Source organism: Saccostrea echinata, unplaced genomic scaffold (genome assembly GCF_033153115.1).
Source record: "Saccostrea echinata isolate AGI-Se365-2 ecotype Australia unplaced genomic scaffold, CSIRO_AGI_Sech_v1 ptg000030l, whole genome shotgun sequence".
Classification (NCBI taxonomy): domain Eukaryota; kingdom Metazoa; phylum Mollusca; class Bivalvia; order Ostreida; family Ostreidae; genus Saccostrea; species Saccostrea echinata.
In genome coordinates, this window is record NW_026889779.1 from 9672156 (window position 1) to 9689576 (window position 17421).

At 33.5% G+C, this 17421-nt stretch overlaps 1 protein-coding gene across 1 annotated transcript; it reads left to right on the forward strand.

Annotated features, from left to right (window-relative positions):
- The first annotated feature begins 6574 nt into the window (after positions 1-6574).
- On the forward strand, positions 6575-13399 carry LOC133196303 (uncharacterized). Its single transcript, XM_061332211.1, has 2 exons — positions 6575-6625; positions 11071-13399. Exons 1-2 carry the CDS (start codon positions 6614-6616, stop codon positions 12886-12888), a joined length of 1830 nt encoding a protein of 609 aa, XP_061188195.1. The 5' UTR covers positions 6575-6613; the 3' UTR covers positions 12889-13399.
- Positions 13400-17421: the final 4022 nt, after the last annotated feature.

A 17421-nucleotide genomic window follows, 5' to 3' on the forward strand; every position in this document is an offset into this window, starting at 1 on the left:
AGAAATGTAAAGGAAAATATCTTCTGAAGAACTGCAAACCATGATTAGTCATTTTGATATGGAAACATATAGAAAAAATATTTTCTTCTCAGGAACAGGAAAGCTATGTTTAGTCATACTGATATGGAAGCATCCTCAGGTAGTGTAGATTCAAGTTCAAATGATGACCCCTGGGATAGGGAGGAGCCACAATGGGGGATCAAATTTTTACAAAGGAATATATGGGAAATTTTTCTTAAAATCTTCTCAAGAACAACAAAGCCATTTGTTATATTGACATGGAAGCATCATCAGGTAGTTTAAAATTCAAGCCCCTCCCCCTTCCTGGTAATCTTTTCAATACTGAACTGATTTGTGCTTTTGCCCAGCCAATGTGCTCAGGTGAGCGATGTGGCCCATGGGCCTCTTGTTAATTAATGTGTCCTACTGACTTTCTTCGGCGAATAATTTATGAGATATGATTATTGTGTAATTTTGTAACTCTAAATCATCGCGATCAAAAAAAAAATTAATTTAATCCTATAGACAAATCACATGAATTAATTATCAGTGATTGTCCGCCTTTGAGCACTCGGAATATTTTTCCCTACGAAGATAAATATCATGCAATGAACGAACGACAAATCTAGGTTTTCCGTTTTCGTTTTGTTAATCGCCATTCCGCAATTTTAATGAATCTGAAATTTCAACCTGAGCGTTGGAAAGAAAGCGGTAAGGGTGCAAAACACAGTTTTATGTATGACGTTATCACGACATACGTGTAACTAAATGAGGGACATGCAAAAGTGACCCCCATAAAGAAATAATATGAAGACTTGTTACATAGACATCTATATATCAGTAGAAAGATAAATGGTGAATTTTATAAACATATAAATATATTGCATTTATCACTTACTAATAAGAAGTATTTGACACATGAAACATGTGGGAAATGGGGAAGTTTATGCGTCTAATATTGTAGTACACCTATGCATTTTTAGTTCCCTTGATCACAAACAGTGCAGAAATCAGAAAATATAAGTGCTATGCATTTCACAGAACAAGTCCTTAGGTTTCTTTTTGTTGTACTTTTAGGGTACATTTTCCAGCTTTTTAAAGAGCTACTTTACCAGCTACTCAAATCATGCAATTCATGGGTGTTTTTAGAGTTATCTCCCACTATTAAAAAGTCACACAAAAATTAATTCTCAAAAAATATTTGTATACTTTTTTCATTTAATCCTAAGATAAGACTCTACTTTATGCAAATAAAAATAAAAAAAGCTGCAATTTTCGTGTACACTGCATAAAAATAGCAGGGAAATCCCTACCCATCATGCTTTTCTCTGAGAAAAACCCCCTGGATTTTATACGAAACTGTGTTTAGCTAGCATTTTTTATGAAATATTAAAGTATGGGCCACAAGAGCGGCATTTATGAGCATCAAATCGCAAAATGGTATCACACACAAATATTGTAGCAAGTGAAAACTCCATCAATCGGCCGTTATGTTTTTGGCCGGTTTGTGATTTTTTCATGAAGAGGTATAAATAACAGCTGCTTGATAGGAAATCAGAGATATGTCGTTGTAATGTACTATGCTCTTGAAATTTTCCAGAAAACAAAACAACGGGCACCTTGTGAACTTTTTGTCACATTATTTGACCACCCCTATTTTATATATAATACACTAATACAATGTACTATAATAGTATAGGGGTTATCACTTGAAAAAGACAAAATGTATATATATATATTTTTTTTTTTGACGAAAAATACTCGTTTAATGTGTAATGATTGTATAGTTAATGTAATGATTATTCAATTACCTTAGATTTGAAAAGTTTTTGTTAATCCTTTGATTATTCAATTACCTTAGATTTGAAAAGTTTTTGTTAATCCTAATCCCTAATGTAGATTTTCCGTAAGATCCGTGGAATTCCATAACAAATTCCGTGGAATTCCATGGAAAAAGTGTTCCATGGAATTCCGAGGAATTCTCAAGAGTATTGGGACGGAACTTTTTTGGAATGGTATGGAATTTCAAATCTAGCCTGGAAAAGAGCGGAACAATGCCAGAATAGAAATTTGCGGAAATAGCTGGAAATCCATGGAATTCCAGGATATTTGGAAATCTATGGAATTCCAAGGAAATCCAAGGAATTCCAGGAAAATACAAAAAACTGGAATAATCAAAATAATTTAAGGGCCAAATAATTACAAAAAAATGACTACATCACAATTTTTCATAAATCAAATCTATATTTTCAAAATAAAAAATCATTTTTGCTTTACAATGTGTTTGGGGACAAATATTGCATACACACTTCTATGTATAATGAAAGCACAAATTTTAAAAAGTATTATCACTGAAAGTATTTTACATCAAAGGTTATTTAAACAATGTTAAAAATCCACAGAAAAATATCATTACTGGATGATCACCTTGGTTTAATTAATGAGAATTATTATAATATACATGCATGTACATGTAGTAAATTACAGTCTGCATGAGAAATAAATGACTTTTGATTAAAGAAAATCCTTGTACCTAGAGTAATCTCAAACATATGACATTTTTTGATAATAAAACAAAATAGATTAAAAAAAAAACCCGTTAATTATGACCTTTTGCTTCATTGAATGACCTTGGGAAAGGCCACTAAAGCCTTAACAGGGTATATTTGCAACATTTGTATACAGTTACAATGATCTTCCAGTGGTCCATATACATTTACCATACAAAGTTAATGACTAGAGTGACAAACATAGGTATTAAGTACACAACTATCTACTACACAACTATATTTGGAAGATCCCATAAAATCAACACATGCTATTTTTTTCCCCAACATGCCCCAAGATCCTAATTATTGAAGGTCCTAAACTTCTGAAGTATTGGCTAGAATCACTTCCTCACTGGTTCTGCTAGAGGGTGGTCAGATAATTGGTGTCACGAATGGATTCACTTTTGGTACGACGGCTTCAAAAGCTCAGCAAGTTTGATGTTGATCATTCCCAAAGACACTTCAAACTTTCTTGCTCAATTTCTGAAAGAAAAGATTACCATAAAGATGTATGATATTTATCTCATATATGAATATATGACAAATAATAAACTAAAGCTATATAAGACAACCAGGCAGATCAGTTTAATACTCTAGAATAGGAATTTATTATCTTGTATTTTTTTATTCAGATTAGGATTGATTTCTTTTTAAACTAATGGAAGTTGTGAAATTTAAAAAAAAATAAAGAGACATGATTGTGTCTAAGTTAATTAACCTTGAATATGAGAGAGAACATTGTAAATTACATAAACTATGTACCTTTAAAAACATTCAGCAAATAAAGTTAAGGTATGAAAAAATGTACATTAGTAAATATAATTTATATACCATATAAAACATGCATTCAGTTTTGCCTTGTCAATGGCTCATCTTTTGTCTCTTAAGCTTCTGATTAAAAGCACCTTGAACAGGAGTTTGGACGCCTATGCTGCCTTTGATATATTATCCTCCATATCTGCTTACTCTGTTAACTGACCCTTGAAAAGAGGAAAAGACGAATTTATAGGCATATGTAATTGCTTTAAATGCACATTGGTTAATTTACAATGTAACAAAAATATAGACAAAGCAAATAACATAAAGTGATTATATAGAATACATTTGTTCTAGGCTTCAAACATGCAAATACATGTACATATATTTTATTTTTGAAAAATTAAGAAAATATTAGATAAACTGTTATAAATACATGTAACTTCCATGCATCATCAATTCAGTATTAAGATAATATATTAGCACATGTATACATGTACTTCTTTATTTCTGGAAATTTATATCTGCGACTAAGGTTATACTAATAGGTTTGTGTAAGAATATGATGAATGACATTGGCAAGGCATAGGTAAAAACTTGTGAACAGGACAGAGAACTGACATAGGAAACAAGTTAAAAGCAACAACTTCTTAAAATAACTAAAATATATTTGAAAGTCAATGAAAGAGTGGAGTCTAACATTCATAATAATTTTTCTCAATGCCCGGCTAACACTGATAAACACATAATTTCAATTCTTTTGATTTTATTGATTAGGAAAATGATTAAAAAATCTTTAAGTTACCTTTGTGTAAATTTCCATACAGCTCTGAGCTCTTGACCTTTTTGTGAGCATTCCTGTAAATAATGCATGCATGATTTTATGTCATAGAGTATAGTCATTTTTAATATTTATACTTAAATAAAATGTAAAATGATTATGCATGTACTCCGTGTAGGCATTTAGCATGTTTAGATTACCTGTCAAAAGTTATAATTGTTATGCATTATTGAGGAATTAAGAATATAAACCTCTTGTTACTTGCTCGATAAAAAAAAAATCTTATGCTATAAAACATTAATTAATAAAAACAATGTTAGTTTATTTGTGCTGAATGATAATTTGAGCAGGCTCTCACCATTCTCACAAGCTAGGTGACTGAATGACTTAGCATCTACATCTACATATTAGGACATTTCATCAAACTTGATGATTATAAAATTGCCGGCGCTGTGCGAATCGAGTACTTCAGCTATAAAATAATAAAAGTAAGTGCTGTGAATGATCATGAACATGCATTAAAAAATAGATATAATTATTTACATTGTACTCTGTAAATTTTAGTAGTACCTGTACTAAGGAATGTTATTAGCTAATAATTTGGACCAGAGTTCTGAACTGGCCCCAAAGATCAGGCTGCCGACACCACTGAGCATGGAAGAGAATTCCATAATGGGGGGGGGGGGGGGGGAGCTTAATATTTAAATTGTCTGTTTGTCTGTGCAAGTACTGAAGGTCTGAAAGTAAGGAAGACTTGAAATGCCTTTGTTGGTGGTAGTCTGTGAAACTAAATAGAGGCTTGGGTCTACCGCAACTAAGTTGTGCACAACTTTGTATCATATAGACAGCTGATAGAGCATTAATAGTCTACCACTGTCTACACGTTTTTTCTGCGTTGTAAACATGGTAAAGATAGCCAATTTAGATGTTGCAACATGTTGGAGACACTAATAGTGTTATGATGTCTGTGTACGATGTAACATGGACTGTCGTGGCGCAGTTGGCAACGTGCCACTAGCATATATAGCGAGGTCTAAGGACATGTACGAACTGAGGAAATTCGGGTTGAAATCCACACATTGTTCAATCATATTTTGATAAGAGATGTTTAGAGTTGTACAATAATAATTACAGAAATGAAACTGCGCTCGCCCTAATGCGCAGGTTTTATCGTCGGGCATTCTATGTGTGTGGTGCCCACAGGGGCTTGCTCCCGGCGTGTAATAATTATTTATTTTAAAAAAAATCATATACGTTAATACTTAGTATTAACGTATATGATTTTTTTCAAATAAATAATTATTACATGCCGGGAGCAAGCCCCTGTGGTGGTGCCCAGACTGGGGAACAGTCAATTATCCATTCAACTTCAAGGACACATAAAATACTGTACATTGTACCTACCGGGTCTTAAAATGTCTGCATCTTTTGTCAAAATACAAATTCCATTTCAAGCTAATAATGACAGCAGTTCCCTTCTTCGTGACACTTTCCTTCTGTCCAACAATAAAACATGGCAGCCGAATTGTTGAATTTTGGCGGGCTGTGGTTTAAATTAATTGTTCATCGAGCCCGACATCGATCCCGACGTAATTGTACTATGAGCCGACAGTTTAAGAAAAAATTCTAAGTTATTTTCCACAGCTTTCCAGAGCAGAAAATGTCTAAGTTTCTCATTTTATCAGCTTTTCCATAGAATTCCACAACTTTCCAAACCTCAAAATATCTAAGTCCAAATTTGTTATTCAAATTCCAAAAGATTCCAAAAACTTCCATAAACACTTTTAGACTCTTGTATGGAAATGTTTGGAATTCCATGGAATTCCAAAACTTTTCCAAACCCCTTGGAAAATCTACATTAGGGTTTTTTACACAATCATCCTACTTTTAATTATAATTTACAATCCTTTTACACAACAATTTCATGTAAAGCATACATTTATCTTGTGTCAAACTTCAAAGTTTTGTAGCTTTTAAAAATAATATTTTGCTGGATGATTTACCAATTTTTACAACTGTATACATGTCCATTGATGCATTAAGGGCAGTAAACTTATTAATTTTAATCTCACCTGAGCTGAAAGTGAGCTTTTCTGAACACTTTTTGTCCTGTGTATGTCCCTCAAAAATTGACAAAATTTCTACTTTTTCTCCAGAACCACTTTGGACCATTTTAACCTCAGCTGGCACAAAGTATTATTGGGTGAAGGTGATTCAGATTTGTTAAGATTAAGGGTCAACTTATAACTTATATCAAGTTATAACTTGTGTGGAAGCACCCTCAGATAGTTTAGTTGTTCAAATCATGATCCTGAGGAATAGGGTGGGATCACAATGGGAGTGACAAGCTTTAATAGTTTAGATGCTAAATAATAACTCTTTCATTGAACAAACTCAGATCTAAGCATTTGATGTCTTAAAGTTTTTGATGATTAAGCTTAGATTATACATGTTTTGTGAAACTTTTCCTTTATTTCCTCTAGTTTAATATCTGCAGAAAGCACACCTGTCAGAGAGAACATTGGACATGGCAAATCCAGTAAGTACATGTACCTTTAAAGCTGTTGACCTGTGAAAAATTTTGTTATCTTTCGATCCTCACAAATCAAAATAAAAATTTCCTAGCATTTTTTTTTCCAAATGTTCGAATTTTCTTCCCCCAAGTAAGTACTGTAGATTCCTTATTTTACGCGAGTACTTATTATCGCGAAATGACCCAAGGGCGTCAAATTGCGAGAATAATAATTCGCGAATGGGTGATTTATCTAGAGATTTTACATACATTAAAGCACCATAAAAATAAAAGCGAGTAATTTTATTTCGCGAGCGGTGCTTCTCGCGTAATTACGCGATAATTTATACCTTGTGTATATTTAGGAATCTACAGTATATTTTAGCTCACATAAGCCGTAGGCTCCAGTAAGCTTTTCTGATGAAAACTAAAACTTGTCTGTTGTTGATGTAGTCTTTGTATACTTTTCACATTTTCATCTTCTTCTTAAGATCCACTTGGCCAATTTCAACCAAACTTGGCACAAAACTTGTCTGTTGTCGATGTAGTCTTTGTATACTTCTCACATTTTCATCTTCTTCTCAAGAACCAATTGGCCAATTTCAACCAAACTCGGCACAAAGCATCCTAAGACCTTGGGCTAAGGGTACTCAAGTTTTTTTTTTTTCAAAGGAAGGGTCCTGCTTTATGTCAAAGGGAGATAATTAAGAACTAATGAAAAATTATTGACAATTTAAAAAATCCTGTTTTAAAAAAAAAATTGGCCAAGAAAGAAATGAAACCTATGTACATGTAGAAGCATCCTTATGTAATGTAGTTTTCTAGTTTTTTCAAACTTGGAAAAATATGTGGGGCCAAAAGGGGGGGGGGGGAGTTGTCAATTTAAAGTTGAAATTTGGTTGTGTCAAAATCATACTTACCAGTTATGATTTATGTCTGGTGTTATCAATATTTGATATAGTGACTGAATTCGAAGCATGATATTTAACTCACCTGAACTTAAGGTTAATCTGTAAATTTTCACATTTTTTTACTTATTCTAAAGAACCACTAGGCCTTATTTAGCCTAATTTAAACAAACTTGGTACAAAGCATCCTTATAACTCTCTTTAAAAGGGAAATAATCAATAAACAGTCAAAATAGGGTGTGTGTTCTAAAAAAAATCTTCTTCTTAAGAACCACTGCACCAGAAATGCCAATATCTATTTCAAAGCTTGTGTGTGTTCTTCTTCTCAAGAACTATAGTGCTACAATTTGTGATATTACTATGTAAGCATCCTCTGATGGTGTAGATTCTAAATTATCCAAACCATGACCCCCTGACCAATACGGGGGCCCCATGAGGGCCCCAAAATATATAGTGAAATCATGAAAATGTATAAAAAAATTTCTCAAGAACTATATGTGATGTTACATTGACTTCAGATAGCATGTACCGTAATCCGCCGAATATAATACACACTTTTTTTCCAGGATTTTTTACCGCGAGAAAGGGGTGCGTATTATACACCCCAATAGGATTTTGACACATTTTTCCATAGGTGAAGTAGGGGATATTATACTGCCGTATTACCTAAACTTTTTATCAAAATGGCCTTTAATTTCTTTATCTCCATGTACGCTGCCATTACATGTACAGCTGTTATTAATAGAGTGTTTAGGTTTGCAATCGATCTTGGAAAACAGCTTACACATCATTTGGGTCATTTTAAAGCAATTTCATGTAATGATAATTGATTTATTGCAAATAATTATGAATGTAAATGATCCTAAAGCCCATTCCGTTCATTGAAGCCACTGTTGTGCACCCCAGTGCTAACCCTTGTCACCTTCGTTATCTCAGATACCTAAGGCTATAAGTGTACTATAAACAACACAAAACAATTAACGCTTATTAAAGTAATTAATCTTATTTACGGTAGAATATTTAATACTAGTTTATATAAAACATTGATTATGAAATAAAGATATTACCGTAATGTATTAGTTAAAATAACTCCCTGTCTAAGAAATTATCGCGATTTGCCTGTTTGCGATAGTGTATTTCCGCGATGAAATTGAGCGTGTATAACTGCTTTGTTAATACTCAGGATTATCGTTCGGTCAATTTTTTGCATGCGTATTATACACCCGAACTAGTTTTTTTAAACAACTTTCAGGCCCAAAGTGGGGGGGAGTGCGTATTATACACTACTGCGTATTATATTAGGCAGATTACGGTATTCTAAATTGTTAATTGTTGTCACAGGTGAACATCAAGGCCTATTGGCCTTTTGTATGTAAATTTATGCAACTTCTCTTTAATTGCTGCACAGAGTATGTGTAGCATTGTCAAGTAATGGGGCAACATAGGGTATGTGAGCTTGCTTACTTTTTTATGCCCCATGAAATGTTATTAAATTATTAATTATTTGATAAATGGAGGAAACCCTTACATATCAAACAACCAATCTTTGAGTTACTCAATTGAATTTTATTTTCTATGCTGGCGTTTAAAAATTTACCGGACACAATGTCCGACGGATTTATAACTTTTACGGGACAAACATAAAAACTACCAGAGATCACCGGCAATCCAGCACATTTCCCCAACTCTGCACTTTCATTAAATGTTTTCTGTTGATGCATTTTAGTTTTCACAACAATTTCAATTTGGTACATTACCATCAAAGCTATATCACATTAGACTATCTTACTCTAAAAATTTCCCATGTTGAATCTACGTAACAAAAGATTAAATGTGATACAAAATCATTGTTTTCCCAAAAAAAATTTTGATGCATGGAGGGAAGTTTGTCTGAGTTGGAGCACAGTGCCGTGTAACAGTCGTCAGGGTGTAATCACTGCACATTAAGGGGGAACAGGGCGTTTCAGTGTAAAATTATTTGTTAATGAATATTTTTGTTTTTTTAAACACATTAACATTAAGATGTCCTCTACAACATATATTATTTTCATGACTACTTTCTTACCTTGCAAGGGAGATATTTTGATGGGAATTGTTCCCCTTTTCTGGCTTTATGAATTCTTTTGACAATTTCTATTTTCTGAAATAGCTATTTTATTTGATGGAATTTCTTTTCAAATTATATTCAGTAATTTTAAGAACGGAAACAAATTTCAAAATTATTTACAACATTGGCTTTTTACATAGCAATATCATAGTTTTATCAAAATTTTGCTAAATTCAGCATTTCAAATTTTGGAGTTTTTTATTCTAAATTTTGACAAAATGTGATGGCACATAAAAAATTCTCAATGAATTTTTTTTAAAAAAATTCATATATCAACCTTAGCTTGAGCTTTATAACTTGTAAAAATTTCATGGCAACTTTCTTGTCATTCAAGGGAGATACTACAATAGGAATCACCCCTGCCCCTTATTCTGGAATTATGACTTTTTGTGACAATTTGTGATTTGAATCATCAAAAAACTAACACACTCTTTAATATTTTTAATTCACATGATCAGAATTTAATATATTCAGAATATATATTTGATTATATTAACCGCTTATGATTTTGTACATTTACATTTCTAAAATTCAAAATGTTAAATTTTCCCAAATTCATGTTATGACAGTGACTTTTTTAGAGCTGTAAAGTATGGGAAAAATATCTTTCAAATCATGTTTGACATCATAATGGTTAAATGACATCATAGCATCACACAATCAAATCAATTATGACGTCATAATAGAGTTAGCACATCAAAGCATCATTGCAATGATAGTCACGTGATCAGTACCCTGTTCCCCCTTAAATTACTATAACTGATTAATAAAATGTACAACATATGATTTACATATACTATGTACATAAACAAGTAATATTTCATTCTAGGCCTATTTGCATTTTCATATTCATTCATAACATTTCTTTGCTTTTTTCCTAGCAAAACAGCTTTTTTCTCAAAATCACATTTTTCAAGTAGCTAACCTTAACTGAAAATATACATTTACAAGGCAGTTCAACACCTTCTGTCCCATTCTATTTCCAATAATATATGTTGGAGGTTTTATTTTTTTGACTTTTTGAATAAAAAAAAACAAGGCAGAAAAAAAAAAAATAAGTCCAATTACAGCAAACTTGACTCAACTTGGTATTTTTTGTTTGAAATATGGGGTTTATATAACTTTTGGAGTTTGATGTTAAAGTTAACGACACTCTCTGCAGGTGCAAGGGTGTTTTTATGAAGTTTGAATGAAGAAACAACAACTTTATTATATCTACCATATACTGATTACTGTTAAGAAATAAATTGAGATAGAATTTTTGCTTTCAAATAAGTATGCAAAGGGGGAAGCATGGCGGCACTGCGTAATGCATGGAGGGGGGTCTTCAATGCATGGCGGTACTGCTATGCAAAAACGGCCCAGGGAAAACACTGAAAATGTTTTGATATCAAAGATAAGGTATCAATTATTAGTATATATATCTGTTACATATGTTATCTCATTTTTTTTTTCAGATTAAAGAATTTGAACCCAATGTCCTAAGACATGTACATGATGATGAAGAGGGCAATAACTTTGCCAGTGAAATTGTGTGCCACTTTATGGAAGGAAGATACTTTATAAAGACCAAGTTTCATGAAGAGTTTCTTGAAAAATTAAAGGATAAAAGAGCAACAAAAAGTACCTGGATCTATTTAAATGGACTTGAGGGTTTGGGGAAATCATCATCTGCTATTTACTATGTTTTGAAATGTCGGGAAAATGGTGATGTGTCAGTTCATTATGTTGACCTGGATAGAATTGAAACAAGAGATGAAGATTTGGAATCCTTCATAGCTTATTCTAAGAAATTTGGAAATAGGGACTGCATTATAGTGGATCATCTAACCCTGTGTAATGCTCATTATTTAGAAAAGGTTCAAAAAATTGTGAAGCGGCAAGTTTCATATCCAAAGTTCATTCTCATTGAAACAGGTTTCACTGCAAGTGCACATAAGTGTATGGAATTAGGGAGAGAATTTCAGCTTGATGAAGACTCTTTTCTCAACATTTGGAAAGGATCTTTAGAATACCTATTATCGCAAAAAGACAAGGAGGATAGGAATTATGAGCATAGATTAGGCCTTTTAGATAAAGGAAAGGAGGTTTATGATGAATTTTCAAAGGAGTACATAATGACACCTAGACTATTGAACAGTGTGTTGGAGGATATGTATACCAGAACAGATGGAACAGTTGAAGAGGCATTTGCACAGTATACGAAAGAGAAACAACATAAAATCCTTAATTGTAAAAGTTCAGAAAACGTTGAATATGCCAAGTTTCAGCTCCACACTGCTGTTCTTCTCCATTGTATTCCAAACAGACAAGAAATCATCATTAAAAGAGAATGGGCACAGAAAATAAACATAGGAATCAATATTTTTGAAGTTGAGCCTTACAGAATTCAATCACAAGATCTACAAAATAATCTTGAGTATGCAAGGATGGGTTTGGATGTTGGGGATGTCTGTGTGAAAATTCGGCATTTGATTCCTAACTTAGCAAACTGTTGGCGAGAAAGGTTTCCTTATGATTTAGAAGGGATGCTACAAATTGCCAAAAATGTTGGTTCTGATGAAATTTTGCCAATTATGTATCAAAATGGTGGAGCAAGAAAAGAGTTTGAAAAATTGTTAGTTGAGACTCAGAAAGAGATCCAATCTGTTCTTTTGCCATTCTCCATTGGTGGTGATACATTGTATCAGGCATCACAATCAAAGCAAGAAGTGTTACAAACACCATGTACAGTAGTGCCATCTGTCGAAAATTTCTTTGAACGAGATGGAAAAGAGTTATCTTTGTATAATCAAGATATACCAGAAAATTTCAAAGGTCATGAACAAAATGTGGCTTTATTTTCCCTGTTTATAAAACAACTTTCAAAGTCAGTTGATAGGTTTTTGGTGTATCCACTGATAACAAATTTCATGGGAGTAGACTACTTTGTTTTTTACAATGTTTGTGTTGATAATAATGAAGGTTGTACATCACGTAAAAGGGTCAAAGTTCAAGAAAAAACATTGTACCTTGTTCAAGTGGCAACAGGTGCTATGCATCGAGGTGATACAATTGGTCAAGCTTTGAATGTGGTGAAACAAATTTTTGCAAATGAAGATGTTATAGTTCATGCTGTTGTTATTGTTGCAAGTCAGAATAAAAGGTCCTTCACATTGACCAGGTGTGCATTTGAAAACATTTCTGTGATTAACTTAAATGGAACAGAAAAGCCATTACTACAAAATAACTGCCTCCTGTATCAATTTTACTTAGAACTTTTGAAGTCATCCTAAGCTTTGATACATGTACTGGTTCATACTGAAAATGGCTTGCCATGATTTATTATTTCAAAGATAGAAAATGATGTTCTAAGACCATTATGCTCAGTTGATGTACAATACCTGTGAGTCTCTTTTTCTTTACATGAAAACTATACGGAAAGATATATCACTTCCATAATTGATATATCAGTATTTATTTTATAAGGGATTGATATGTATTTATACATTAGAAAGTTAATTACTGTTAGTTATAAGTCTAATCTATTGGTTATTATATGTCTGCCTGTACATATTAATCATCTATCACAGTTTTGTTAGCAACTACTAATTACACATGCTTAAAATTTTAACCAACTCTTTGTTAAGGCATGTCTTATAGTGGTATTTATATTTGAAAAAAAAAGCTGATGTTAACTTCCTGTTGAATGAATTTATTTTTGTCCATAACAAATTTTCATCAGTGGCAACTTTTACAGTGTCCAAAACACAATACTATACTCTAATGTATTTATATTTTTATTTTTGGATCTGTTTTTAGCTCACTTTTCTAAGCAAAATTTGGCTGTTGTCTGTTGTTGTTCTCGTTATCATGAATTTTTACAACTTTGGAACCAATTTCAGCCAAACTTGGTACAATTTAAAGCATCCCTTGGCCAATGGGATTCAATTTTTTTTTTCAAATGAAGAACCACATTTTTAAAAAAAAAAATCCTCTTCTCAAATGCTATTTGGCCAGTAGAATTGAAACTTATGTCGATGCTTCCTCAGGTAGTGTAGATACAAGTTTGTTCAAATCTTGATCCTGAGGTAGGTTTGGACCACAATAAGGGGTCTTTTTTTTTTTTGACCCTCTGGGGTAGGATGGGTCAATTTTTCTTTAGAAATTTTCCCTCAGATTTCTAAAATTTTCTCAAAAACCGTTTTGCTAGATAAGGTTTAACTTATATAGAAGCATCCTCAGGTAATGAAGTATCAAGTTTGTCCAAATTGTTATCCCTGGAGGTTGGTGGGGCCACAATGTCACAATTTTAAGTAGAAATCTTTCAAACTCTTCATCTTTATTGGGGACTTTATGTTAAGAAATGTGCCAAATTTTTAAAAAAAAAAAAAGAACCTACTTAATTGTACAGATTTTTTGTATTAAAGCTGTTTGGATCAAAGTTGTGTCAGATTGCTCAGGTGAGTGACATGGCCCCTCGTTGTCATTGTTGGCGTTGTCGTTGTAAACTTCTCACATTTTCATCTTCTTCTGAAGTACCATTGTGCCAATTTCAACCAAACATGCCACAAAGTATCCTTGGGTAAAGGGAATTCAAGTTTATTCAAATAAAGGGTCAAGCCTTCTTCCAAGGGGAGATAATTATGAATTCGTGAAAAATTAATGGCATCATTTAAGAATCTTCTTCTCAAGAACCACTGTACTTAAAAAACATGAAACTTATGTGGAATCATTGTGAGGTAGTGTAGGTTAAAATTTGTTCAAATCGGCACCCAGAGCCATTGAGCAGCGAGGGATCTTTTTCATGCCAGCATTTACTGCGACACGGGACCTCGGTTTATACGGCCTCATCCGAAGAACCGGTCTCCACGTCCCGCAGTGAATACGAACCCGCGACGTAAGAATCAACTCCCTACACTGCCACTCTAGAGGAGCAAACGCTCTAACCACTGCGCCACGCCACAAAAATTAAATCATAAATAAAACATTACAGCATCACGTCATCCTCCCAAAAGAACTAATTTCCCAAAACTATATTATATACAGTTGATGGCACATTCAAAGAAGGAATTAAGCAATATTAAGAGAGAAACAGTCTGAGATAGAGAGATGCCAGACGTTTGTATGCACTATCTATCTATCTATAGAGAGAGAGAGATAGAGTTTTATTTTGGACTGTACTTTTCAATTTCTTTTTTATTTTCTTTGTCATATTTTAATTCTCACAATACGTTTAACAAAGCTAATTGCATAATTAATGACTGACACTTTTCGGAGTCTTGATGTGTTCTTACAAAGCTTGTTTCTAGCACCCAAGAATGTATAAATTTGAATTGCACTCTTTCAAATTTAGATAACATAGTACATGTATGGTTTTAAAAATTCTGTCAAAGACATTTTTTATCTTCTCCAGCGAGATAGTAGTTTGTTATTGATGATTTAACATTGATAACTACATACAAATAATTACTAGTAAACAAGATGTGTTTGTGTGAAACACTGACACACCCGCAAGGCAGATTATGGCGAAGGTAAAAGTTTCTCAAATGCAAGTCAAACCTTAAGGTCAAGGTCAAGAGATTAAAAATGTTGGTACGCAAAGAAAGGTCTAGTCTCAAGGAATATACCTGTGAAATATGAAAGCCCTAGCACCAACCGTTAAAAAGTTTTGGCAAAGGTACTTTTAAGTTTTTCAAAAGAAGGTCAACGTCAAGGCGAAGGTCAAATGGTCAAAATTAATGGTACCCATGGGAAAGTTTAATAACATGAAATACATATGTGAAATATGAAATAGAAGTCCTAGCACCAACCTTTCAAAAGTTATGGTCAAGATTAAAGTTTTTCAAATGTAGATCAAACTGCAAGGTTAAGGAAGAAAAGGTCAAAACTGTTGGTACCCAAGGGAAAGTCTTATCAGAAGAAATATACATGTGAAATATGTAAGTCCTAGCAGTAACTATTTAAAAGTTACGGCCAATGTTTTTATCAAAAGTAGGTCAAAGTGCAAGGTCAAACGTTAAAGTTTTTGGTGCCCAAAGAAAGGTCTTTTCACAAGGAATTTACCTGTGAAATACGAAAACCCTTCTACTAACCGTTCAAAAGTTATGGCCAAGGTTAACGTTTTTTTAAAAGTGGGTCAAACTCGAAGGTCAAGGTCAAAAATAATTATACACAAGGAAAGGTCTTCTCACAAGGAATACACATATAAGTATGAAAGCCCAAACATCAACTATTCAAAAGTTATGACCAAGGTTAAAGTTGTTTAAACTCCAAGGTTACACATGTGAAATATGAAAAACGTTAACCTTGCCCATAACTTTTGATTGGATGAAGCCATGACTTTCATATTTCACATGTGTATTCCTTGTGATAAGACCTTTTTTGGGGATACTAACATGTTTTACCTTTTGACCTTCAATAATTACGTAAATTAGTTCACCCATTGATTTCTTTTAAGAATTCTGGGAAACTTTTTATGCCCCCAGTAATCGAAGATTCGGGGGCATATAGTTTATGCCTTGTCCGTCCGTCAGTCTGTCTGTTTGTCCTCATGCAATAACGCCTTTTTAAAAAGATGTTATGTCTTTCTAAAAGGCGTTATTACGCCTTCCTAAAAGGCGTTATTACGCCTTTCTAAGAGGCGTTATCGCCTTTCCAAAAGGCATTATACCGCCTTTTCAAAAAGGCGGTATTATGCCATTTCAAAAAAGCGTTATTACGCGCCTTTTCAAAAGGCGTTATTTCACCTTTTGAATAGCCGTTATGCCTTTTGACATGCCGTGTTTCAGAAGGTGCAATCCCCCCTCCCCCTTTCCAAAAATGACAAGCCAACCAAAAAAAAAAAAAAACTGCCTAAACTCGAAAATCCTATTTCGTGGGAAAGGGGTGAGTGTAGGGTGAGGGGGTCTTTTTATAACTTTTCGGTAAAACTTTTTTAAAATGCAATAATTTGTCAGAGTTCGACTATACACAAAATGTGCAGGGACCAGGCAACCAATAAATAATTATATTTCATATTTAAACTACAGCAAGACTATTTTCCCAAAAAGTGGGTGGGGTGGTATCCCCCTCCCCCATCCCACCTCCCCTACTCGTACTACCGGCCTGCTTGAAAGTGCGTGATAGCAAAAATGGTAAGGTGTTATTTTAATATGTCAATGTCAATAATTGTATGACTCATTAAATCAAAGCCATCTTTATTCATGAAATATTTAAGAATATTTTCTATACTCCTGCACATCTCGCAGACAACTGTTTGCATGAATATTTTAAAAAGAAGTCAACACTCTACTTGTGAAAATCCAGGATTTAGGCAGATGCCGCTTGAGACTTTGCTGGTCATGTATTAAAAATTCATTTTGAATTTGAAAATCTTTTTCTTTCCTCTTGTAAAAAAGCAGGCAAACTATTTGCAATAGAGTAATGAGCAACCAAACTTGTGAAATCCATGACTCTTGGTAGAGGTGTCTGGCATCAGAGAGGATATAGCATCGTTCTTGAAAGTCCATGGAGGTAGCAGCCAGAGAAAAAAATTTCAACTTACCTTAAAAAAGGACAATTGTCCAAACTCGAGAATCCTATTTAGTGGAAAGGGGATGATGTGTACGTTTTAACTTCTTACAGTAATAAATTTTATTCATACACTATTACATAACCCTTTACTGCAACAAAAGGGGGGGGGGGGGCAACCGGCCTTTCAATGAACCTTTTCAATAGTAAAAGTTATGTTTGGAAAAAAAGTGGGGGGGGGCACCCCTGGATGCTACGTGCCTGAAGTTGGTACAAGATAGGAAATAAATGGCGCACTCAAAAATCTTTCCTCCTGG